The 24,833-nt window shown below is 51.5% G+C and overlaps 10 protein-coding genes across 10 annotated transcripts; 5 read left to right on the top strand and 5 right to left on the bottom strand.

Annotated features, from left to right (window-relative positions):
* Positions 1-1,023: 1,023 nt before the first annotated feature.
* Positions 1,024-2,722, top strand: PODANS_1_21890 (uncharacterized protein; the record flags this gene model as incomplete). Its single annotated transcript, XM_001906471.1, has 2 exons — positions 1,024-2,261; positions 2,398-2,722. 2 exons carry the CDS (start codon positions 1,024-1,026, stop codon positions 2,720-2,722), a joined length of 1,563 nt encoding a protein of 520 aa, XP_001906506.1.
* A 1,630-nt stretch (positions 2,723-4,352) lies between these two features.
* Positions 4,353-5,951, bottom strand: PODANS_1_21880 (uncharacterized protein; the record flags this gene model as incomplete). The annotated part of the gene is made up of 1 exon (XM_001906470.1): positions 4,353-5,951. The coding sequence occupies one exon, from the start codon at positions 5,949-5,951 to the stop codon at positions 4,353-4,355; it is 1,599 nt and encodes a 532-aa protein (XP_001906505.1).
* A 1,623-nt stretch (positions 5,952-7,574) lies between these two features.
* On the bottom strand, positions 7,575-8,888 carry PODANS_1_21870 (uncharacterized protein; the record flags this gene model as incomplete). Its single annotated transcript, XM_001906469.1, has 2 exons — positions 7,575-8,691; positions 8,758-8,888. The coding sequence occupies 2 exons, from the start codon at positions 8,886-8,888 to the stop codon at positions 7,575-7,577; spliced, it is 1,248 nt and encodes a 415-aa protein (XP_001906504.1).
* Positions 8,889-9,155: 267 nt separating this feature from the next.
* Positions 9,156-10,286, bottom strand: PODANS_1_21860 (uncharacterized protein; the record flags this gene model as incomplete). The annotated part of the gene is made up of 2 exons (XM_001906468.1): positions 9,156-10,114; positions 10,169-10,286. The coding sequence occupies 2 exons, from the start codon at positions 10,284-10,286 to the stop codon at positions 9,156-9,158; spliced, it is 1,077 nt and encodes a 358-aa protein (XP_001906503.1).
* A 1,015-nt stretch (positions 10,287-11,301) lies between these two features.
* PODANS_1_21850 (uncharacterized protein) lies at positions 11,302-13,772 on the top strand (the record flags this gene model as incomplete). Its single annotated transcript, XM_001906467.1, has 6 exons — positions 11,302-11,799; positions 11,858-11,902; positions 11,989-12,296; positions 12,356-12,458; positions 12,513-12,619; positions 12,677-13,772. 6 exons carry the CDS (start codon positions 11,302-11,304, stop codon positions 13,770-13,772), a joined length of 2,157 nt encoding a protein of 718 aa, XP_001906502.1.
* Positions 13,773-15,419: 1,647 nt separating this feature from the next.
* PODANS_1_21840 (uncharacterized protein) lies at positions 15,420-16,780 on the top strand (the record flags this gene model as incomplete). The annotated part of the gene is made up of 2 exons (XM_001906466.1): positions 15,420-15,901; positions 15,991-16,780. The coding sequence occupies 2 exons, from the start codon at positions 15,420-15,422 to the stop codon at positions 16,778-16,780; spliced, it is 1,272 nt and encodes a 423-aa protein (XP_001906501.1).
* Positions 16,781-17,253: 473 nt separating this feature from the next.
* PODANS_1_21830 (uncharacterized protein) lies at positions 17,254-17,868 on the bottom strand (the record flags this gene model as incomplete). The annotated part of the gene is made up of 1 exon (XM_001906465.1): positions 17,254-17,868. One exon carries the CDS (start codon positions 17,866-17,868, stop codon positions 17,254-17,256), a length of 615 nt encoding a protein of 204 aa, XP_001906500.1.
* A 397-nt stretch (positions 17,869-18,265) lies between these two features.
* PODANS_1_21820 (uncharacterized protein) lies at positions 18,266-19,979 on the top strand (the record flags this gene model as incomplete). The annotated part of the gene is made up of 2 exons (XM_001906464.1): positions 18,266-18,744; positions 18,797-19,979. 2 exons carry the CDS (start codon positions 18,266-18,268, stop codon positions 19,977-19,979), a joined length of 1,662 nt encoding a protein of 553 aa, XP_001906499.1.
* A 1,218-nt stretch (positions 19,980-21,197) lies between these two features.
* On the top strand, positions 21,198-22,933 carry PODANS_1_21810 (uncharacterized protein; the record flags this gene model as incomplete). Its single annotated transcript, XM_001906463.1, has 2 exons — positions 21,198-22,308; positions 22,368-22,933. 2 exons carry the CDS (start codon positions 21,198-21,200, stop codon positions 22,931-22,933), a joined length of 1,677 nt encoding a protein of 558 aa, XP_001906498.1.
* Positions 22,934-23,038: 105 nt separating this feature from the next.
* PODANS_1_21800 (uncharacterized protein) lies at positions 23,039-24,643 on the bottom strand (the record flags this gene model as incomplete). The annotated part of the gene is made up of 1 exon (XM_001906462.1): positions 23,039-24,643. The coding sequence occupies one exon, from the start codon at positions 24,641-24,643 to the stop codon at positions 23,039-23,041; it is 1,605 nt and encodes a 534-aa protein (XP_001906497.1).
* Between the last annotated feature and the right edge of the window lie 190 nt (positions 24,644-24,833).

Below are 24,833 nucleotides of genomic sequence, written 5' to 3'. Positions count from 1 at the left end.
CCCCACAGGGCTACCCTCCCCAGGGCTATCCCCCTCCCCAGCAGCAGATGCAGTACCAGCAAGCGCCCCCTCCCAAGGAGGAGAAGAGCCACGGCTGCCTCTACACCTGGTGAGTTTTTCTCTCAGGGTGGTTGACGAGAGCCTGTAGATCGTGCTGCAGGGCTAGGGTCGCTTTTTTATGATTTCGAGCATGCCCTACAAACCGACAGCGATATGGCAGATCCCGATCACCACCCACTTTCGACCGCCAAGACATGGACATATCACTGACCTTCATCACAGCGTTGCTGCCATGTGCTGCTGCTGGCTCTGCGGAGAGACCTGCGAATGCTGCCTCGAGTGCCTCGACTGCTGCTTCTAAACAGCCCGACACCCCACACGACGATCGCTGCCCGATGAATTAATAACCGAACGAGATGATATGTTTCTGTGTATTGCGAGTCACTTTGATGGAATTGGGCGACATGATTTCGGAAAGGAGTTTTGGGGGCACGATGGGCAGGAGGTGGAAGACTTGATGGGGCGACAGGACCTCGGTGCTGTCTGACCGGTGGGCCCTCCTGAGACATGACAGAGCTTTTTCTTTGCGCTCTTGCTGTGCTATTTTACCTTAGCGAAATCCAGATACCATTGCGATTCTGCCCTCTGTTTGACCACTTTGCAACGGACCATGCTCCGTAAACCGCAACATATCCAATTCTGGACAACCAAGACTTTGCGCTTACTGATATCCTGTGGTTTTAGTCCAAGGATTGCGATGACAAAAGCGGGCTTGCAAGTTGACCGTCTTGAGTCAGCCGCTTCGGAGATGGTAATTGGCCAGACGGCACTATCGAAAATGCAGCACAGGGGAGGGGAGGGGGGCGTATTGGGTATGCTCACCGCAGAGACGACAGAATCTGGGCTCAGCTGAGAAAAAGATGGGCAAGATAAAAAGAGACAGCAATTCTGTCCCGACAACTACCGTCCTCCTTAGAGACATCAACCTCAACCCGCCGAAGAACATCAACCGCCACCGTCGAGATGTCCTGCGAGCACTCCCCAGCAGCCTTCAAAAGCAAGAAACCACCCCAACAGCAAGTCCATAATTTCTGGGACAGGTACATCACCAAATCCCCCGGCAAAGTCACCACCATCTTCCCACCCTCCCTCTATTCTTCCCTCCTCCCTCGCCCCTCAGCCCTCTCCAAATATGACACCACAACCTCCCCAACCACCACCAACTTTGGCGCCTCCTACGCCGCCGCGGCAGACGCCTGCCGCGCCAAAATCGCCCGCATCGTCCGGGACTGCCACCGCACCAACTCCAAGTTCACCGACCCCGACTTTGACCTCAAGGGAAACCAGTGGGACTGTCTGCTGGGTTTGAACTGGCGGTCCCCTCCTGCCAAGGGCAACCCCGCCGCCGTTGAGGATGCCCTCGGGACGCTGGAGAGGATGCAAGTCTTTGACGGGACGGACTGTCTTCAGTTGACGGTGCCGGTGCTGAGGAAGATTATGGGGAAGAGAGTGCTTGACGAGGAGCAGGAAGGGGACAATGATGAGGACTATGACCCCGAGCCGAAGGCGGTGCACAGAGTTGGGTGGATCTTTGAGGACCCCAAGTTCGAGGTGGATGGGTTTAGCAGTTCGGACATAATGCAGGGGAGCAACAGCCTTGATTGCTGGTGGTTGTCTGCCGTGGCTACCATCTGTCATCGGCGGGAGCTGATGGACAAGATTTGCGTCGCGAGGGATGAGGAGTGCGGGGTGTATGGGTTTGTGTTTTATCGGGATGGCGAGTGGGTGTATACCGTGGTGGATGATCACTTGTGTTTGACGAACGGGGATTATGAGGGGGGAGGGCATGATCCGAGTAACGCCATTGTGAAGAAGTGGAGGAGGGATAAGCAGACGGGGAGCCAGGCGTTGTATTTTGCGGCCTGTCGGGAGGAAAACGAGACTTGGTTGCCGTTGTTGGAGAAGGCGTATGCCAAGGCCCATGGGGACTATCACGCTATTTGGGGTGGGTGGGTTGGTGAGGGCGTGGAGGATTTGACCGGGGGGGTCAATTCGGAGCTGGCGTTGGAGGATGTCCTCTTCAAGGAGAAATTATGGAAGGAGTTGGTGAATGAGAATGGGAACTTTGTCTTTGGGCTGGATATCTTGGACAGGAATGGCTCGGACAAGAACGGACTGGCCAACGCGCACGCCTACTCTCTTTTGGCCGCTAGAGAGGAGGAGGGAGAGGATGGCAAGACCGTTAGACTGGTCAAGATCAGGTTTGTTTATCTTTCTGCTCGCTCCAAGTCCTGTTTCGTCTTGTCTTCTTCCCCCCCCCCTTTTTTTTCTCCTTCTTCCTTTCTTTCCATTAGAACTTCGAGATAGCATCAAACCCTGATACTAATGATGATGTAGAAACCCCTGGGGTGCACGCGGTGGCGACGGCATGGGCGAATGGACCGGCCCGTGGTCGGACGGCTCAAAAGAGTGGACTCCATACTGGCTCACCAAACTTGACTACCGCTTCGAAGACGACGGCGTGTTCTGGATGAGCTACAACGACATGCTTCACACATTCACTAATTTATACCGCACTCGTCTCTTCGATGACGAGTGGGCCGTGGCTCAAGAATGGACAAACGTCAATGTTGCCTGGGTTTCTGGGTACTTGCAACGCAAGTTCGTTATCGAGGTCAAAACAGCCACCACTGCTGTCTTTGTTCTGCAACAGGTAACTTGACCTCCGCATTTTCTCCAGTGCCTTCGACTGACATTTGACAGCTGGATACCCGTTACTTCAACGGCCTTGAGGGAGAATACTCGTTTCTTCTGCACTTCATCCTCCAGAAGCAAGGTGCCGAGCCAGGGGACTACCTCTGCCGCGTCCGTCCGCAGGCTGAGAACTTCTTTCGCGCCAATCGGTCCATCAACTGCGAGATTGATCTTGAGCCAGGCATCTACGAGGTCCTGCCCAAGATCACTGCCGAGCGCGACACAAGCAAGCCTCCTGTCGAGGCGATTGTCAAGGCCTCAGCTCGGCGCCGCCCAGAAAAGCTGAGGCAGGTCGGTTTAAGCTTTGATCTCGCCCATGCCAAGGCCTTCAAGAAGGAGGAGGAGAAGAAGGGTGATTCTAGTGATGGGTGGGAAACCGAACAGGAGGACGAAGAGGCAGAAAAGGCGAGTGTTACTGAGACTGGCGAGGAGACACCTGGAGGGTCTGATGAGGCACAAGCTGCTGCGGCCGGTCGTGAAGAAATCCAACAAGGTGGGCAGGGAAGGCAAGAAAATGACAATGACGAGGACGAAGAGGAGGATGATGAGGATCAACCTTCGCTCTGGAACGCTGTTGCTGTTGTTGGACTCCGTGTCTATTCGCGGGATCCCGAGCTGGTCATCAAACTGACTTCCCCTGGCAATGATGAGGAAGCCGCAAGCGTTGTTCAGGGTACCTAGAAGTGGTGAAGACAGCTGCAAGCAGGGATGGGCTTCTGGGCGCAGATGGTCATGACGAACTTTGGTGTTTGTTTGTTTGTTTGTTGTGCGTTTCATTGTCAAAAATTCATCCAATCATCAAAGAGTTTGTCATTGTCTGCCAAATGATGTGTTCCGAGCTTTCACCGTTTGATACGGAGTGGTGATGTCATGCCAGGTGCACAGCAATGGTCATGATGTACTGATGGCGTCACGAGTCATAAATAAAGCAATGCTTCATATCAAGGTGCCTACCTACTTATTTAGAGCGGACCAGGCCGCGAGTCGCAGAGTCTTTTAATTTCACCTTCGCATTGACACGAGTTGAAACCCAATCCACTCAGCAATTGAACAGCCCATTAGCACATCAATCAACACACAAGGACATTTGACAAGTCTTCGTCAAACCAATCACCATGCCTGAACTCCGCAAGAACCCCAAGCAGCGTGACATCGTCGGCGATGCGGCTCAGGAAAATGCCCTTCAGGCTCCCGAGGAGATTAGCAACCAGGCCCGCGGCCACAAGGCCAATTTGAGCAACCCAAGTAAGTCAAAGTTAGCTGTCCACGTCAAGACCCTCGTACTAACAAAAGTCCAAGACACAAGCGAGCAGTCCAAGGAAAACTCCAAGCAGAAGCTCGAGGAGCTTGGTGGCGAGGGTGCATTCTTCAGCAAGGATTCTAAATAGAGCGGCGGGTCAAGCAAGGCGGCGGGTCAAGCAAGGGAGCGATCGGTCATTGATAATGGTTCTGGCGTTCGAGGCGTGTTTGTTCGACCTTTACGCTTGAGTTAACTTCAATGTGGAATAAGCAACAATTTTCATTGTGATACTTTCCATTTCAAATGCAAGAACTCCCATCATGCGCCAACATTAAGGGCCTTTGTATCAGCCAAGGTATTAATTTTTCTTGTCCTCCTTCTTCTTTTCCCAGTCCTTCTCCACACGCCACTGGTCCTTGAGCGTCAGGGATGTGCCAGACGCCAAGTCACAACCTCTATGACCCCATTTCTCTTCGTAGATGCGTCTCCCGGCATCTGTCAGCGTCCAAAAGGCACTATGAAACCCATCCGCATTGTAATAAAACGGCTCTTCTTCACCACCTCGTTGCGCCCGTTGCCAGTTGTTCCGCTGTTCAGCCCCATCCCGATACTTGTACTTGCCCATCTCATCGCCCACGGCCCTCAAAGCTCGGAAATACTGCAGCTGATCAGCAGGCAATCCGTGCTCCTCTCTCTTTGCCTTGCCCTCCTTTTCCTCCTTCTCCTTCCGCTCCTTCTCCTCCTTTTCCGCCTTGGCCTTTGCGATCTTTGCCTCCTTCTCCGGCGGCAACGGCGCTGGATCGATAAACTTTGGCATCTTGTACTTGTTCCGATAGAGTACTTCCAAGTCCTCCAGCACGGTGGAAACATCATTGATAATCCCCACCCTCCTCGGCTTCATGGTCCACCCGTCCATCCCCATCTTGCCATTCATATCGCAGTCCGTTGCATAGTACGGAATCAGGGAGTCCCACCCGCCTACAGCCTCCATTGCCTCCCTGTTGACAAGCGTCAAGTGGTCGTATTGATACCATCTAAAACCCCAGCGCTCCTTTCTTTTGATCACTGTTTGCAAGTCGCGGAGGCAGTTCTCGTAAATCGTCCGGTAGCCCTCTTTGCCGGCCTGGACAGGAGACAATATCTCCTTCTTCTCCGCCTCGCTGTAGAATTCCCAGTTGCCGTCTGCCGGTCGGCTGATGAAGTCGAGGCCTTCCTCAAACGAGAAGACGAGGACATCTTGGTGACTGTAGAAGTAATAGGGGTGGTCTTCCTGGTAGGCTATCGACAGAAAGAAGTTTTGCATTTGGGCAAAGGTAAGCAGAACGGGGGTTTGGATTACGGTGACGCCCAGTCGGTGGAGGGTGGTGTGGTTGAGGTAGAAAGGGTTCTGGAGGGTGAGTCTGCCTTGCTTGTTCATGTTGTGCACTCCGGTGTTTTCAACCACGTAGATGTTCTCTGGCGGCCACCCCGCGGTGATGTAGCTGACGACTGCTTGGAGGAGCATGGGCCACTGTCGGGTGAAGCCGATGAAGAGCGGGGGGGCGCGGTCGAGGCCGTATTCCTTGTGCATTTCAGGACGAGGAATATTGTACTCGGGTATTGGTGGGGGATCGGCGGCGGTATTCGCCAGCAAGGGGAATGGGTCGAAAACGGGTGGAGGGAGCCATGATGGTGTTGGCTTGTATCGCGGCGGGGGATGCTTCCCAGAAGTGAGAGGCTTCAGAATTTCTGGGATTGATGTAAGAAATGAGGAGCCCTTCTGCGTTGGCGGATTTCTGTAAGAGTGATAAAATAGAACAGAGAGTGTGATGAAGAAAAGGATGAGGATTGTGTGTCGCGTGAATCGCGTGAGGGTGAACATGATCACATGATGATCTGGGAAACGCGTGAAAATTAACCTTTTGCAAAGTGAAAGAAAATTGTCGGTTGTCGATTGAAAACTCCTGTCGGAGGTCATCCTTCTGCCGACCCCTGAAGCCTAAAGGCGGTGCGTTGCATTTGCGGCACAGCATCCATGCCAATGCTGACATAGATGCAAGACGCGTCGAACTTGTGTGCTGATGCCAAGTCAATGTGGCGGATGTACCCGCGTATTGAGGCTGGGGCTGAGAATAGGTACAGATAACCCAAAGACCCTTGAATGCCGTAGTGCCACAACAGCAATTCAAAACCTGTCTTCAAAGTTCCATGTGTTGGGATGATTGCTTTGAATACCATCTCAGCAAGTATTCTGTGAACTCCCAAAGCACACCCCTAACCCTTGGCCGAGTGGACCCCAAATACGCACAGACATCGAACCCCTGAACCCCTTTTGTTTTGTTTGATTATGGATGAAAAAGCAGGCAATACAGAGTAAACCAATGCAGGATAATATCCTAAACCACGCCTGGAAGAGTTCCCAACAGGCGTTAAGCCCTAAAGGGTAGCTAACAGGGCTATTCCCTAGCTGAAGGTACAAGCTCAATATGAAAGGCGTGTGTTATACATCTGCAAGACACTGAATAGCATTGTTGCTGAACATTATTGCTCTTTTGTGAAGACCCAACACTTTAAGAGGTAGCCTGAGATCCACCTCCTCCTGAGAATCGCGATTGTTCTTCCTCTTGACTCTCTCCTAGCTCTCGCTCTTGTTCCTGCATAACACCAACTAGATTAGTATCCAAATCCATGGTAAGATTTGCCCTGCATGGAGATGCCATCTTACTCGAGCCGGCTCTTTAGGAAGCCAGATGACAGTCTTCATCTGAACAGGTACTTGAGAGGCATTCTGGACCTGTTCTGTGAAATCTTGCCGGCACTCGGGGAAGAATTTGCACAAGATACTGACTAGCCTCTCAGGACAAGCACTCCAATGAGCTCTGTCAATTGACTTGCCAACTGCTCGGCAGGGATTTGTTGATGACATAATAATGACTTCAACACCTGACACTTAGAAAGTTACCTGTTGCTGATGCGCGTTGGCTATTGACGGCAACAGCTATGCCGGGTCGTACGCATCACCAACACCTGTACAAGAACCCCTTCAGTACAAAAGACGTGGAAAAGTCCAAGTGTCATAACTTCGCTAGGTAGACAAGGTGGGAATGATTGAAGCGACCAATAGGTGATTGTTCAGCATAAGACCAAAGGGCGTAGTAACAGCTACCCCTAAGTTGATGTTCCTATTGTGTAAAGAAGGGTTCTAATTTTCCTAGATAAATCAGGTCCTACCGATATTACTACAGACAACCAGTTATATAAGCAAATGGCAGCATCCAGAAAGAGTCTACGTGCAATAAGTCTCCGACGTGAAGCAATCTCTCCTTCCTCAAATGCGTAAATACGGTAGCATAAATTTGAGTCCAGACTGATTATCTTTGTTGTTTATCAGCGTGTATGTGCTCAATACTTCGATCGTGTCGCTAAGTAGGTAGCTAGGACAAGAGTATTGAGCTCGGGTGAGAGGAAGACTTTCATTGCTTCAAGTATTAGATGGGTAAGGGTTGGAAGTACTCTTGAATACAAGCTCATGACTTAAATTCTGCGAAGCTTCTTCACGGCCGAGCCTGAACGCCTTCCAATTAATTATATGAAGTCTGTTCTATCTTTGAGGCTGAAAAGAGTTTGAGGGGGTTGATGCAGACTGTTGGCGACGACCAGCTTTTGAGCCACCACAGATTACCTTTGCTCGCACCAGCACAGTACAGCAATCGTAATTCTCCCCGTCCGAGTTCCCGACCTTAGCCACCGTTGGGGATACTACAAGCTCCACATCCCCGCACCTGTCATTGTTTCCGCTCTCAAGCTCCATGTAGTCCTGGTCAAAAGGAACCCCGTATTTGTTCTTCGCAAGCCCATTGAGCGCTTCGATGGTCTCCAGCATGAAGACCATATATTCAGCTTTGCTCCGGGCCAAATCGGCGTCCAATTTTGCTGCCAAGAGTACAAGCTTGTCTAGAGAGTCGCATTGTCCCTCCTTGAAAGACTTATTCTGCCAAGGTTCTAAGCTGGCCCTTAGATTCCAAGCAATTTTTTGTATGCGTCTTTTGTCCAGATCATACATGGAAAACAACATTGATGCTGTGTGTGCGTTCCACCTGTAAAGATCAGCCAGAGAAACAGTATCGTTCTCAAGCTCACGAGATAAAAACTTGACATGCTCAAATGCTTTGCCAGCCCAGAGCATCCCGTTGCCGCTGAAAACTTCCGAAATGAGGAAATTCCAGATAAATGCCTCTATCAAGAGGGCCTTTCCCACTGGTTGTGTTAGGTAGCAATCCACATCCTCCACCAGATTCGAAAATAGCTGCTTCGAGGGATGGTCTAATCGCATACTTTTGGATATGGTTGTGGAGCTTGAATAACGGATAGAAACGATCTGTTCGATGGTGAACTTGATTTCCCCGAATCGCGACTGGACTACACCGTCGTCGATGTGATGGTTGGGGTTACCCTTGAGGGCAACAAAGGCATCGCGAAGCTGCTTGTTTTCTGCTTCCATCTTGAAGCACTCGTCGTCGTACTGATCGATTTCCCTCTCCAGGCTTTCCTTCTCCTTCTTCAATTCCTCAACCTCCTCGCAGAGAATCTTCACCTTGCGGTCTTTTTCAGCAAGCTCTTGCTTCAATTGTCTCAGGTGGAAAGAGTTTGCTGAAGGACTTGCTGGCCATGCTAGAGACTGACTGGCACTTGATAGCCGTTGTGGTATCTGTGGTGCTCTGTACATTGATAAGCTCGTGCCTGCACATGGGGTCATTTGATTGTTGTGGCAAATGGCGACGTACCTTGCTTGAGTTCCTGCTTTTGGGAATATCCCTCCACGAGTGGGCGAACGAACTGGTTCTGGCAACCTGCTACGACCTTTGCGGCTTGAATTCGTTGTGTCATTTATCGGTCGGAATACCTTGTCAAACATGGTGCTCGCTTATGTGTAAACGGACAGAGAATATACAGAGCAACCTGTCCCTCAATCATGGGAGGAGAAGATGGCTGATATTGCGCATTGGAGCCTTGTCAGACTCGGGGTTGTCTCACATGAGGTGGACAAGGAATTCATACTGCAAGCGGTGGTGTGACTTGGCTTTAACACTGCCTCAGCTGTGCATAGGTTTTTTAGTGCTGGCGCCAAAAAGGCCCACACCCCTACATCTAGTTTGTACCAGTACTTTCCTCCGAAGCTCTCTCAGCCGACGGCAATACCAGCCAATGGAAGAACAATGTGGACCACCGCAGCCAGGGTCAAGCCAAGAACATTCGCAAAGGCAGAAACCCGCCCTTTCCACCTGTTCCTTCGAGTGTTTTCGATTTTCGGAGCTGTGCCCTTGTTAGGTACTTGCTTCTCATGTTCGAGGCACGAGTCCGAGTCAGACCCGGCTCCGGCCTGTGGTAAATCTTTTTGAATCCTGTCCCACTTTTCCATTATCTCTTGGCCCAGATCTGCATTCATTCGTTGACAGCTCGAGATGAGCCGCTCCCTTTCCCTCGCTTCTGCTTCGTACCGTGTTCGTAAGGCTTGTTCGGTCGCCTGATCACCAGATTGTGCCCCGGCTTTGAGTTCCCGCTCGGCCTTCTTTACCTTCTCCTCCTGTCTCTTCAGATCAACCTCAAGATCTTCCATAATTCTAGCCCCTGCGGCGGTATCACGTAGCCTCTTGCCTGACTCCATGCTATCCTTTTGGATTTGCAATATCACCGGTTTATTGCGTAGCAAGCGCCGCACAATTGACTTCGCCATCTCTGAGGAGCCATTGAAGCGTTGCGCGTTGGCACCGTGGTCGATCATATCCTTCCAGAAACTCCTCCGCAACTCCCGCTCGCGCATGGCACCAGTCCTCTCATCTTTAACATGATCCCATCTAGTGGTGAGTAGAGTAACGGCTGAGAGAGCATCCTTGCCGCAGAGATCATGGAACATGGTAAGGGCCTGGAGGTCTGGTCTGCGCATTCTCTGTTGTTCAATTGGATGCAGCCAGATGATACCGTTCAGTCGGAAACCAGCTGCATGCTGAAGAATGAGAAAGTCGGATATGGTTGACAGTATTTCGGCGTCGGTCTTTCGGGAGTCGCCAAATCCTGGAGTGTCGACAACCGATACTAGCTTGTCCTTCAGTCGCAGCTGCACGACTTGACATTCCTGGGTTTCTGGAAGACGTTACTATAAGCTCCTGTGACAGTGTCTCGGAAATGGTGTTGTACCTGATTGCAGACCTGCTCCCTCGCGCACCGAATTCTGTCGCAAGAGGTTTACAAATCTTGACTTGCCGGAACCCGAGAGGCCCATGATGAAAATCATGCTTTGTTCAGGTTCGCCCATCTTTCTGGGTTAGATATGTCACGGTGACAAAGGTCGTCGGTTAAGGTGGCCGGAGGTTTGAAGAAAACGAGAGCAAAAAGGATATCGTGATGACGGGGCCTGGTGTCCCTTAATTTGTCCTGAAATGTGGAAGTCCTCATGATAAACCTCGTGGACTGCCTGCCTGGGCCAGTCCGCCCAATGCGGGGGACTTTCCATCGCGTGAGGGTGTGCAGTCATTACGGCATCTCCAGATCGAAGTAACGGTACAATGATGAGGGGTGGGTGGCAGGCTTAATTTTGAGCTATTGACAATGATGGCGCCGCCAGTTGCTGTCTGTGGGTGATTACTGGGAAAGAAAACACGTATTCTTGCATGTGGCGTCGGCCCTGAAGGCGACCATGTTGTTTTGGTTTGCGGGCAGTGCATTGAACGATTGGACTGCGTCAGCGCCTGGAAATAACATGGTTAGCCCTATTTGCAAGAGTCGGCGTTCGGTGAGATGACTGACTGGAAGGAGGAGTCTGTGCTTACAATGATAGCGCAGGTGGGTTGTGGCCAGAGGAGTCTGTCGCGCCCGCCCAGAAGCCTGGTGCTTGACCACATGCACGACCAGGACATCCCTCAGTCTCAACATCTAGGTAGCTGCTCTCCTCCGTCTTGCCCACACCTTGGAGCCCAAATCAACTTCACATACAATTGTTGCTTCCTTTGCCAACGGAGGTACCCAGACGACTGGTAGCTTGAATATGGAGGGATCTCTCACAGGCTCGCAGCTGGGGAGCCAACTATCATTACTTTCGAAGTCTAGCAGCGTCGGAATGCGTGCGGCGCCGTTCGTGTTTGGAATTGATTTCGGAACCACGTATGTATCATGTAACCAGATCCAGTGCAAAATCGCGGGTTTGCCTTCTGTTATGCCTAGTATTCTAACTTGGCCGTCTTAGCTACACTGGTGTTGCATGGTCAGCGCGTCCGGGAAAGGTTCGGCCAGAGGATATCCATCTCGTCAAGAATTGGGATAGCGTCCAATATATGAACACGGAACGGGAGAAGACACCAACAGCGATATCATACTCTTCCACCAAACAGGTCACATCTTGGGGATATAATATTCTCACCTTCGATGAATCTGTTCGGTGGTTCAAACTATTGCTTCTCGACGATGCGGACCTTCAAGAGCACCTCAAGGATGCCCCCCAGCTTATCAGTGCCAGACAGCGGTTGTTGGAGATGGGAAAGAAACCAATCGATGTCATTGCGGATTACTTGCGAAACCTCTGGAGTCATGTTATGGCCGACGTAGAAAAGGCGATGACACCCAGCTTCGTCAAGTCTACGCCATTCCGAATTATCATCACTGTCCCCGCGATTTGGAAGTCCTACATGAGAGAGAGAATGCGCGAAGCAGCGAATATGGCGGGCTTACTTGATCCTCGTGAATGTGGCGAAACCGAACTGGACTTCGTTTCTGAGCCTGAAGCTGCAGCAATTGCCACTTTCACCAACATGAAAGGCAGACCAGACATCAAAGTAGGATGCAATACCGCCACTATCTGGTCGATAATTAGCTGACAACTGGGGCTACAAGGTCGGGACATCCATAACTGTTGTCGACGCTGGGGGAGGCACGGTCGTAAGTTTCCCTCTTTCTTTTCTTTTTAGAAGAAAACGCCTGGAGGCCTGATCATTAGAAACTGACTGTAAACTGAATGACCTTAGGACTTGATCAGTTACCAGGTTGTGGATACCAACAGATTTGCTGCTAGGGAAGCCGTGGAAGGTACTGGGGCCCTTTGTGGAGCGATCTTTCTGGACCAGGAGTTCGAGACACTTGTTCGAGATCACGTTGCTACAGATGTTTGGCGTCAGGTCCCTCCACAAGAAATTGCAGAGATGATGAATCAGTCATGGGAACATGGTATCAAGCAACAATTTACATTGAAGCAGGGTCCTGAAAAGCTCTGGAAGGTGCGCCTTCCTGCTCGAGTGGTTCAACTAACTGGACAGGCAGACATCACATTGTCATCGTAAGTGCCCCTGCCGTACCTCAGGCATGTGAATTTTGGGATATCTTCTAATCTTTTAGGTCTACTATCGCGGAAATATTTGATCATGTTGTCTCCAAGATATTGGATCTTGTTGACTCACAAATTGAGACACTTGAAAAGAAAACAGGGTCAGGTCCGAATGTATGTATGGAAACCCAGAGCTGCCAAATGTAGGGCTAACAGACAATCTGATAGTTTGTCATCTTGGTCGGAGGGTTTGGGAAATCTAGATACCTCTGGGAAAGGCTGAGTAGTTGGTTAGGTGATGACTGCCCAGTGATGCAGCCATCTGAGCCAGGACCGTGAGAGTCCCGAACGTGAGCCTCATTGAGCGGAAGCTAATTAATTCATATTCACAGATGGACCGCTATATGCCGAGGCGCAGTCATACGGGGCACCCAAGATGCTGAAATCAAAATTACGTCCCGAATATCACGTAGCAACTATGGCCACATATACGATACCCGCTTTCAGCAAGGTGTACATGATGAGAGAGACCAAATGGTGGACCCCATCACTCTCGAAACAATTGCTTATGCTCAAATCAGATGGTTTGTTACAAAGGTCAATCCAAATCACATCACCCATGCCGATGTCTTCATGTGTCTAACGACTATACAGGGTGAAAATACAACAGAGACGTCCCCTCGCAAGCAACTTTACTATCGATACTACGCAATTCATGATCCGCACGAGTACCCACGCATTTCAGAACACCTGGTCAGCTGCGACACAGTCAAACCCCCTACTAGAATCGAACCAGAGGTCAAGAATCTGTGCACGATTGACTTCTGCTCTCCAATTCCATTTGACGATCTTCCCTTCAGCACAAATTCTCATGGCCAGAGGTATCGCTACTTTTGCTACTCATGCCTCACCAGCGTTGACGGGGCATCATTAAAGGTCGTTGTGGAAGTCAACGGCGAGACAATAACATCCAAAAATCTTTCACTCAATTTTGAAAGCCGTCCCCGACCTCGGGACCTTGCCGGAACCTCAATCAGAAACGTATCAGCCCCTACCACCTTGCCATTGCAGCAGAAGTTATCTGTTGGGGATGACTTGAGCAATAAGCCAAATCGAGAATCCGAACAAGACGACCGATCAAAGCTTGCCGGTGCGAGTAAAAGTGACAACGAGAGGAAGCAAAAGGCAAAGCATGTTGACGAGGATGAAGCTTTAACTGTCTTATCGCCGAACACTACCGTTCTTCTTAGAACACCGAGCATATCTCTTCCGCACAGGACCCTAAGACCTTCCTCGTCAAGGTGGTCGTTACCAAAGAGCGCGAGCACGATAAGTCTCTTGGAACACGATTCTCTCAGAGGTACGGAGGAAGGAGATAGAAGGAACACTTCCAACGAAGGCAGCTCAGTGAGCTTAGCGGAGAGGAGAGCACTAAGACGTGAACGTAGGAGAGTGGAAGCAGACCATATTGTTGAGGTTCCGGAGTAATGATGTCTTTTCTTCTTGCTATGTACCTTAGTCGGTATTAAATACGTGTACATGTGTTGAATATTCACTCAAATTATACCACGTCTTATCGCCATTCAACATGTATTTACGGCTATGCTATCATGAGAGCTGATGATATGTGTCGCCAACTAACCAGACTCTTGACAGACTAAAATCTACCACAATAATAGCTTGGGAAAATATAGTAAGGCACCAGTGAGATCTCGATCTATTCTGAAGCTCTTGTAGATACAGAACAGGACACGGGACAGTGCAAGCCTACCTTACCTGAATGTGAACCGGCAAGACTAGATAAATAGGTACGCACCCTAGAACCTGAAGTTCTCATGTAACATGTCCAGCGCGTAGCTGTGTATCAATATCTTTCGGTATACCCATTACCACTCTTGGGTAGCTGCCGAATTATGCCTTGCATCGGGTCCTCTGGTGGTTCGTAACTTTCTTTTTCGTTTAGGAACTTTATGGGCGTTGACGAATGATGACCGGCTCTACAGAAGACTCGCACCACAGACTACTAGAGCGTTGTGCTCGTTCTGAGGAGTTTCCGCTTTCTAGCTTCGCAGGTGTTGACAGCATCAAGTGTTTTCGGAGAAGGTTTTGCTTTCAGATAACTTGCATGCCTACCTGCTTGAGTAATCTTGCACCGTGCAAAATGAAGAACCTAAGTGTAAAAGCCGTGATATAAAGAACCTGGTCAGCGAGGGGACTGCAAGTTCCTCCGGCTTTGCAGTGTGTGATACGCAGTCAGGATCATGAACCATGAATCTATAGCAGTAAAATGAAGCTCGGATATTGGTACTGCATACTAGGTAAGCTAACTACCTCTACCTTATTATCATGTTAGTAACCAAGCTCAAACAAAGGATCAATGATGTTAGGACAGAATCCTGGGCTCGTCAATAACCTAGCACAATTATAAGAACTTCAAGATAGTAATTTCACTGTGAAGTTTGACACAGACTAGCATCTCCCGTCCTTCAAGTTTCTGACTTTTGACAGAGGTCAGGCGGGACCCACTTTACTGCCCCTGAGCCCCTGAACGTCGTTTGTTGACATACCCAAGCTACTCAAATCTTGAACCCCTTCAATCACATTCCATTCCAGAAAAACTGTCCCAACGTCTTGGATCCAACGACCAGGGCATAGCATGGCACCAACCATCCCCATCCCCAAGCCCGGGCATCCACCATGAGGCCAAGCTCAGTAGCATTGGAACCCCGCAAAACACACCCCGCACTTCCCCAGATGCCAAGTGCCGCGTTCAAGGGTCCAAATAGATCAAATGATCAACGTTAGACCTCCCGCAAGGCGTCCGCAACGGCCCAAACCACCAAAGACCGCTAGATATGAGGCATTCCGCTTTAAACCCGAGATCAGGCTGCACGCTGAATCTCGCGATGACGGCAGACGGATGACGGGAAGCTTCATGTTTGCGGGGACCCCGCAATTGATCCACCGTGCTGAGTCGCGAGCTGGGTCAGAGAATCATGGGGATGGGATGCCTGTTGTGCGGACGTGAACACCAGCGTTCTATTAATACAGGAAACTCACGATATCAGAGTGGGCTCAAGTCCACATCACACCCTCGCTCATTTGATACCCTATTTCCCTTCGGCTCATATTTTTATGCCAATCCCTCCTCTGTCTTGCATCTTTGAACCCATCCTCAACCTTTTCCGTTCCACCAAGACCACCACATCCACCATGTCTTCTTGCAACAGCAACAACAACAACAACAACAAAAACAACAACAAGATCTGCATTGTTGGTGCCGGCCCGTCTGGCCTGGCTCTTGGTGCTCTCCTCGAGAAGCAGGGCGGTTGCGACTACGTCATCTATGAAAGCAGTGCTGAGGATGTCCCACCTCGTGGTGGCTGCCTCGATCTACACCCTGGCAGCGGTCAAAGAGCGTTGAAGGACGCTGGTGTCTTTGAAGAGTTCAAGAAGTATGCCCGATACGGCGACGCCACCATCCATCGCCTCTTCAGTCACAAGGGCGAGAATTTCTTCGACTTTGGTGAGGGCCGTGATGCCCCTGAGATCGACCGCTGGGCTCTCAGAAAGGTCCTCCTCAGTGGCATCCCCAAGGGGAAGGTTCACTGGAAGAAGCTAGTTACTAGCACTACCCGTGACGAGAACGGGCAGATCGTTCTCAATTTCGCTGATGGAACTACTGCTTCGGGGTTCGGGCTTGTAGTCGGCGCCGATGGTACCTGGTCCAAGGTGCGGCATTTGGTAAGAAATCCCTCGTCGACCATTTCCCTTCCGCTCTGGAGAGTTTCAGCTACCTGGGTATTGACAGCGCTCGACAGGTAACCGACGCAAAGCCACAATATAGCGGCAATCTGTTCGTCACCACCAAGATCCTCCCTGGCGGTCCATACTACGAAAAGATGAAGGAGCTCTGCCGCATGGGGTCCATGATCGTCATGGGCAAGGGTGTCCACATGTTCAACAGCAGACAAGGCGACGGGCACTACCGTGTCGACGTCGGTATTCCCGGCCCCGAGAACTTTGCCGACGCCGGTCTCGTCGACATCAAGGATTGGGACGCGTTCAAGAAGTACCTTTTGGGAGATGACCTCTTTGGTCCTTACTCGGATGAGATGAAGGAGATCATCAATCAAAGTCAGGGTCCCTTCAGACCTTGGATCATGTACTACTTCCCCACAGACAGTCTCAACTGGAAGACTGTCCCGGGTGTGACGTTGATTGGCGATGCTGCTCATGTCACGACACCATTCGTTGGTGATGGTGTTAACTGCGCTATGAGAGATGCGATCATCCTTGCTGGAAAGTTGAAGGAACTGGGCGTCAACGAGGAGGCTGTTGCTGCCTATGAGAGGGAGATGTTCCCCTTCGCTATTGATGTTATCACGAGAAGTCTTCAGAGCCAGAAGATGTTCTTTGAGAAGGAGGCTCCCAAGACCTTCATTGAGGTCATGAGCTCTGGGAAGCCCTTGATTGGCACGACTGACCATATCTGAATACAATTTCTGTCTTACAATATCTTTGCTACTCTTTCTATGTCTCTTTGTCTTTGTGATGTCGTGATTTTGATGGCGATACCCTTGTTCCAGCTTGGTATTGACATGGGTTGAGGGTGTCGGGGATTTTGATCCCGGATGGATTTAGCTTCCTCGCGATACAATCCCGGACCGATGGCGGATTCACCACTCTGCTTGACAGGCCAACCAGACCACCATGATTGAGACCAACACCGTTAAGGCAGGTTTTCCAACGTTCAGGGCCCAAGAGAACCTACCCAAGCTTATCCAGGGGAATGGGAATGTGCATGAAACATCACGGCACTTGGTGCTGGTGCCATTTACAGTGCCCTCATCACAAGGGGTCACTAGTCCACGGTTGAAACTTCGCGAAGCATACATAGACTTTATTGTCGGTCACAAAAGATTCTTTATTCAATTCTTCGCTACGATATACCGCCCATGTTCCATCCTCACGCTTCTTCTGGCTTCTTCCAGTAAATCGAGTTCTCATACCGGCTAAGCCTCTGCCCAATAACCGGACGCTTTTTGAGGGTCTTCTCATCCTCCCCGCTCTTGACCCGTGCCAGCCACTCTTCAATATCAATATCCACGCCAATCGGGTTCGTCGCATATTCTGGCGTCTTCATGAACTCCAGAGCTTCATCCGCTGTGTCGAAGTTGTTGACCTGCATCTCAAACTCATTTCCATCCGGATCAAAGTAGTACATCGAGGTGCTCATGCCGTGGTTGACAGGCCAGTGGGGCAGGATGCCGCGGGCCTTCTTCTGCTCGTAGCTGGTGGCAAGATCCTCGAGAGAGTTGAGTGTGAAAGCGATGTGGTAGACTGTTGCTGCTGTAGGGCGCTTGTCGGCTGGGATCTGCTCGTGGCTGTCGTCTTGCACGATGACCATTCTGTGGTGCTCTTCGTCCCACTGGATGAAGCTGGCCTTGGCGTTTCGAAGTACCTCGCGTCCACCGAAGAAGTCGAGGTGCCACTTGACCATGGCCTCGAACTTTTCAGGGGTTGTTCTAATGCCGAAGTGGCCGATGGAGGAGGGACTGACGAGTTTCTCCGTGGTTGCCATGTCGAAGTGTTGCGTGACTGGGCCGAATGAGTTGCGAGATGTGACGGTTGTGTGATTGGCAATGGCAATCGTGCAATCTCAATGTGATGTTCTTCAAAACATGCTAACATGGAGACACCTCGTCTTATCAGATCAATAGTTGACCGTGGTGTGCCAAGGCGGATTTGGTCGTCACTACCTAGAGTCTTGTGGGGTGCGGCGATAAGGCGGGTGTTTTGATCTGGTGCTTTGAGGCCCGCAAACACCCGCCACAAACTGTCAGGCGGATCCGATCCATCGCCTGAGGGCAGGGGAGGACGACGATGATATTGAGACAGATCTTGCTCGAACTCTGAGTTTGGAGCTATTCCCGGCCCACACCTCCATCATCAGTTTTCTTGTACCAAAAGTTGTCGTCATGTCCGAACAGACCCCTATTCTCCAACACCCAACCATTGGGCCAATTCGTGGGGTGGTGAAGACAGTCGGTGTTACACAGTTTCTTGGTGTTCAGTATGCGACCTTGAAAGATCGCTTCTCACGTGCTGAGCTCTTGAAGTCGTACCCATCAGACCACCCCCGTGTCCAATACGGCATCTTTGACGCAACAACCCTCGCGCCCATTCCATTGAGCCCAGCGAACGGCTGCCAATGGGAGCACGCACTGATTCAGCAGTCTCTGGAGTCTCCAGAGTTTGGGCAGTCAGACACGGAATGTCTGACACTCAACATCGCTGTACCTGATCTCCAGGCAGACGGTCCTGAATGGCCAGTTTTGGCCCTTGTCCATGGCGGTGCCTTTGCGACGGGGAGCAGTTCTTACCCGCAGTATGATCTCGCTCGTATCGTCCAGAGAAGTGTCAAGATTGGGAAGCCAATCATTGCTGTGGGTGTCAAGTAAGATTCATCCACCAAAATCAAAAACCCCAGGTTATTGACGTTGCCCCAGTTACCGGTTGGGTGTCCCTGGCTTCCTCTACTCTTCTGCCATGAAGGCTGCAGGCTACAAGCCAAACAACGGCCTCGATGACCAGAGACAGGGCTTGCTCTGGATCAAACACCACATTGCAGGGTTCGGTGGTGATGAGCACCGCGTAACCTATATTGGCGAGAGTTCGGGGGCGGCATCGGGCACTTTCCATCTCCACTCCAAGGAGCCGTTGTTCGACCAGCTGATTTCGATGAGCGGTTCCTCTCTGGTCAAAGCCAAGCAGCCAGAACTTGCCGAGGGGTCGTTTAAGAGGGCGTTGCAGCTTCTTGACATCTCAGAAACTGACGAGACGGCCCAAGTTCAGCGACTGTTGACGGTCCCGATGGAGGATATCAGGGATAAGATTGCACGCAAAGTGCCAATGGCACCCATTGTCGATGGCGACTTGATTCCAAGAACCACATCCTATGCTCAGATGGCCGACCCAGCTCGGACAGCAGAGTTGTTCCCAGGAATGCAATGGTGCAAGCGAATCATGTTTGGCGATTGTAAGATGGATGGCAACGCCTACGGCCCAAGATTGGCTGCTAGAGTAGACATAATGCCAAAGACTATGGCGACTTTCCTGGCTGCCACTCTGGATCCCATCGACCGAGAGCTGGCGCCCAAAATCGTTTCTGGGTACGGCCTCAACGCCTCCGCCACCGCCAACTCGCAAGAGTCTCTCAAGGCTGTTCTCGACCTCGCAACCGACATTTGCTTTGGGCTTGGAGCGAGAACTTTCGTCAGGTCTTGGTCGCAGGCCGGGCTCGAGGCATTCCTCTGCCACTTCAACGTTCCGAACCCTTGGGATGGGCCGTGGAGGGGCCATGCGACGCACATCCTCGACATCGTGTTTGTCCTGCAGAACTACCGTGAGCTTCTTCCTGTTGGCCAGCAAAAGGCAGGCGACAAGCAGACCGAGGACGCCATTGCTTTCATCCATGGCGAGGCTCCTTGGCCAGCGTACAAGATAGGGGCACAAGAGGGCGCTATGGTGTATTACGCTCCTGAGCAGGGTGAAGAGGACCAGTCTCGGTTTGTCTCTGGCGAGATCCCTGGAGAGACTGGGCGAAGAGACATTTTGCAGAAGCTCATGAAGCAAGAGGTGCTGGACAAGGTCATGGACGCTTGGGACCTCTTCATGAAGGGCCCGAAATAGGGGGAAAAAAAGGAGTAGTCTAGATTTTCTTCGATAGTTTCTCAATGAATGTCATCGCCTTGCCTTGGACTTGTTCATCACACACCGTCACAGTGATCAGTTTGAGAAATCATCCCCGCACAGTTCCCCATGGTGTTCCCCGCATTTGTCGGAGAATTATCCTTGCAGGCCTGAACTGGCCATCGCTTCCTAGCACAGTGCTCGGCGAGCCAAAGTCCGCTTGACCCGAGCATACCGGCGCCGACGCCAAACCTGTTCTCCACATAACCTCCACAATACCCAGCTGTGTGCTTCTTTACCCCGCAATTCTGGGGCTCACAGGTACTGCTATGGCTATGTTTGCAAGCCCCGAGCTGCTGAGTTTCAAGTTTTGACAGCATTCCATCCACCCACCTTAAGGCCGGGAAATACAATCCATGTCCACCGCAACGAAACGATCGCGATCCAACGCTTCAGGCGCTGACAGTTCAGGTCCGGCGCCCAAGAGACCTACTGTGCGCAAACGGGCCCCCTTAGCATGCGAGGAGTGTAGGGTAAGAAAACGCCGGTGCGATGGAGCAATTCCCTACTGCTCTGGCTGCAAAAAGAGGCTTTCCAACTGTGTGTACCTTGCGGACATCCAGGAAAAGGCTTGGCAACATGAGTGAGTGCCCAGCCGACACCCTTCTTGATTACATAGTTGACTATCTATCCAGTATGATTCGCTCGTTAAGGTCCAGATTGAAAGAGCTTGAAGAACAGACCCAGCCAGCCGATCAGAGGAGTGAAGCCGAGTCCAGTATGACGGTGGAAGATGTGATCATCGTTCCAGACCAGTGTCGAGAGAATCAGGTGCCTCCCAACCCAGAAGTAACCGCCGAAGCCGGCAGTACTTTGCATCACAGCGTCAGCAATACTACACCACCAGCACCGCCGATGACGTCCATTCCAACTGCTGTTAACGCAAATACTTCGTCCGCACCTGACCGGCAGTCACTGGAGCCAACTCTTGCCGCAGACAAGCCCCCGTCCTGGATCGGACCTCTTCCCAGGATCACGGCCAGTCCATCAAATGGGATGGCGGCGCCTCCCACTCCTCAGGCATGTTCCTGTGACCGTCTGCTCGGAGTCGGCGCTGCTGCATGGTCCTTGCCATTGCGTTGACATGCTGATGAGCTCGTGGACCTGTACTTTCACCGCGTTCATCGTGCATATCCCATTCTTCATCAGCCTACGTTTATGGGGCAATATCGACAACTATGGGAGCCATCGCAAACAAACACAGGAACCTGCTCTGGCCTGTGTAGACAAAAGAGCCTGGTCAAGACCTTCCCGGCTACCGTCAATGCTGTCTTTGCACTGGCTTCCTGGTTTGCCCCTGGGCCCAGCACGGAAGAAAACAAAGTCAGGGCCAGTGGTTTCTTCAACATGACTCAAAAGTTTGATCTGCTCGAGATCATCGACGAAGAGGTTGGTATCGAGTCAGTCCAGCTGCTTCTGCTTATGGGCTTCTATCTCCAGAGCACAGAGCGGTTCTCAAAATGTTGGAACATCACTGGTCTGGCTATCAGGATGGCACAGAACATGAGCTTGCATATGAGTGCACACGATGCTCGGAAGAAGGGGCTATTGCTGTGTTGCCCCAGTCAGTTGGAGGAAGAAATGCGTGTAAGAGTCTGGTATGGTTGTGTGCTTTTGGATCGAGAAATCTCCATGTCGTTTGGCAGGCCACTCATGATATCTGGAGGTGACCAGCTGAGGCTTCCGGAGGCCATTGATGACGAGTACCTATCTGAGGTTGGGGGCAAACGAAATACTCAGCCAAGCAACTGTCCCAGTCAAATCTCTTCCTACATCGAGACCATCAAGCTCTACAAGTTTCTTGGTCAAGTGTTGGACAGAGAGGAGGATGGGGCGGAAACCCCAACAAACACCTGCTCCGACATGCAGGCCTTGCTTGATCTGGACACCAGGATCATGGAATGGCGAGATGCACTGCCTGGACACCTTCAGTATGATAACATTGCAGAGAATGGACAGCAGGACCTCGCTTCGACCCCAGGGAGCCTCTCTTCGCCGGACTTTTCAGGGCAAGCAAGGCGGCTCTACACACGATTTCTACACGTCAGAGTTCTCATACTGAGACCGGCACTCGAACAATTCTTCCAAAAGCAACGACATACACCAGCCATTCCGCAAGCAAGGGGCAATCCGAGGGTTGCGCGGGTACAAGACCTCATGCTGTCGGACATTGCGGCACAATGTGTGCTCTCAGCAGATTCTCTTGTCAAGTGTCTGGACATTCACATTCGCAGCCAAAGTCTTGCGGCTTGGTGGTACAACATAAGCTGTGGGTCCAATCATCCCAAACGCACGTCACAAGGAGACAACTTGCTAACGAACATATAGACCTCCATACGTGTGGCAGCACCCTCTTGATGGGCCTGCTATGCTCTTTCAACGAATCTGTCGTCAGGCGTGACTCACTCGAGCTCTGCCTTCGTCGCCTCTCACAGTATACGGTGCTGAGCAGCATCGCAACCAAATCCTACCACCTCTTGCAAGAAAGTTCGAAGCGCCTTCTCCCGGAGAGGGGTGCCTCCAATATACAGACACCTTCTTGCTCCGCGGTAGGCAACATGGCACGAGCACCCGACCCAGACCCAGCCACCCACCTTGGTCAGCCGATGACACCTGCTGGCATGGCGCCTCCAACCTCGGTTGAGGCTGGGACGTATATGCAGTATTCAAGTCTTCTCCTCGCGCCTCACAGGATATACGCCTGTCCACAACAAACGACGTCCAGCAGCAACCTGTTGCCATCGGCACTTGACCCTCTGCTTGCAGGTTCTGCAGACATGATGAATGATGGTGGTGGTGGCTTTGAGAATGTGCCGGAGTTCTGGGAGACACCTTTTCTTTCTCAGTTGGAGTTTTACCAACCTCATGATTTCACCCTCTCGCAGCTTGAGTAATCCGATTCACGGACAGGCTTCTGAACGATGCCACGACAATCAATGTAACATCAGCACAAGTAATAACCATAATAAACTACCTACGAAACAGTCCCTCGAGATACTTCAAGCCCCAAGCACGATCTCGCTCAACCCAAGAAGAGCCTGACACTCCTTCACACTGTCAGTTTGCAGCTCATCATACAGGTCAATCTCACTTGGAATCTTGCGCCCCAGCAACCCCTCAAGCTGCACACGGCTCCTCTTGCTCTCCTCTTCTGTCTTTTGGAGCTTCCTCTCAGTGCCACCGTCCTTCTCCCCGCCAAGGTTGGAAGTGAAAATACCCGCCGCCGAGAATGGCAGGAAATCCTCATATGTGATCGGCTCGCAGGTCACAACCCCCTCTTTTAGAAGTCTATCCATGTGCACTGACCCCTCCAGCTTACGAGCGCCAGCAACGGGTGCCTTGTCCTCAGCAACCCGATAGCGGAAATACACCAACCCTTCCTTCCTAAGAACCTCCCAGTCATCAGGGTACTCGGCAAACACCTCCTTCAGCACCTTGTCAGAGTCCTTGTCTTCCTTTTCACTCCGACCAACAGCCTTGGCGAGCAAAGCATCGTAGAGCTCCCTGCCTTTTCTGGTCACAGCAGCACCGCGCTGTTCCACCTCTCCAAACCGGGCGGTGTGCGTCCCGTCAACGGCGTGGTCGGCGTCACCAGCAAAAGTGACTCTTTCTTCCAAAGCCTTGAAGCTGGTTTGTCGAAGGAGGATCTCGCACTTCCTCTTGGGAGGTCCCTCGATGCGGTCTTTTGCTGGGAGGCCCTGGGAAATCATCCCTGCTTGGACGGCATCGATGTCCAGGGTGCGCGGGGTGAGGTGGTTGATGTGTGCTGAGGGAAAGCAGACAATGTCGGCCACCATTGGGTGCTCCTTTTTCAGGGTGAGGTACGTCTCCAGGGGAACAGAGGATCGGGAGTGCCATTTGAAGATCTTGAGAGATTCGGTAATCAGGTTGTTGGCGTCTTCGGCCGTGAGGTTGGCTAGAGCAGAGGTCTCCGCTTGGTCGATCAGCTCGATAAGCCTGGAGGAGAAGAGCTGTCTGGTGGAGAGGATGGAGGTGGCCATCTCCCGGACTTCCGGGGAGGAGATGAGGTCTGGTCGGAGGACGGTGGTGAAGACTCGGAAGGGGTTCTTTCGGAGGGATTCTTCGGTCTGGGGCCGGAAAGCCGTGCCGTGGAGGGGAAAACCGACCATTTTGAGGTCGTAGTAGCCGACGGGGAACATTCCCATGACGGCGAAGAGGCGGCTGATCATGCGCATTTCTTGCTGGGTGCCCAGTCTGATGGCGCCATGGCGCTCAAGCTGGAAGCGGGAGGGGAGGTCGTTGAGGCTTTGGCCGCGGGACTGGAGGGTGGTGGTATCGACTTGGTTGACGACATCTACGAGCTTGCCGTAGAGGGGTACTTCGGTTCTGTACATCTCTGAGAGGGCCTGCACGAAGCGAGTCCGGAGGTGATCTGGATCCCATCTGTGTGGTGTGTGAGTTTGGAGGCCAAAAACTTGAGAGGAACATAAAGATGGCGTACGGCTTTGGCTCCTCGTGGAGGGCAGATCCGTTCTGTGGGATAGCTGAAGGCATTGTGGATGTGGTATGTGGTTACTTTTGTCAAATATTCTGTGAGATGTTCTGTGGGATATTCTGTGGATTGGATAGGTAGGTATCAACATGAAACACACAGGCTAGACAACAGCAAGCAATCGCTGGACTGAGCAGTAGATAAGGGAGATCTGCACTCTGCTATCAAGATATCGGCTACGAATACATGATGAAACCTTGAATAACAAGGAGCCGGCCTTTCCCGGAAGGGTTGTTGCGGTGAGTTGAGTGACCACATCGTGCTTGTTCTAGAAGGTCATG

Source organism: Podospora anserina, chromosome 1 (assembly GCF_000226545.1).
Source record: "Podospora anserina S mat+ genomic DNA chromosome 1, supercontig 6".
NCBI classification, from domain to species: domain Eukaryota; kingdom Fungi; phylum Ascomycota; class Sordariomycetes; order Sordariales; family Podosporaceae; genus Podospora; species Podospora anserina.
The sequence above is the reverse complement of the archived record's forward strand: the minus strand, read 5'-3'. Positions and strand labels throughout refer to the sequence as shown.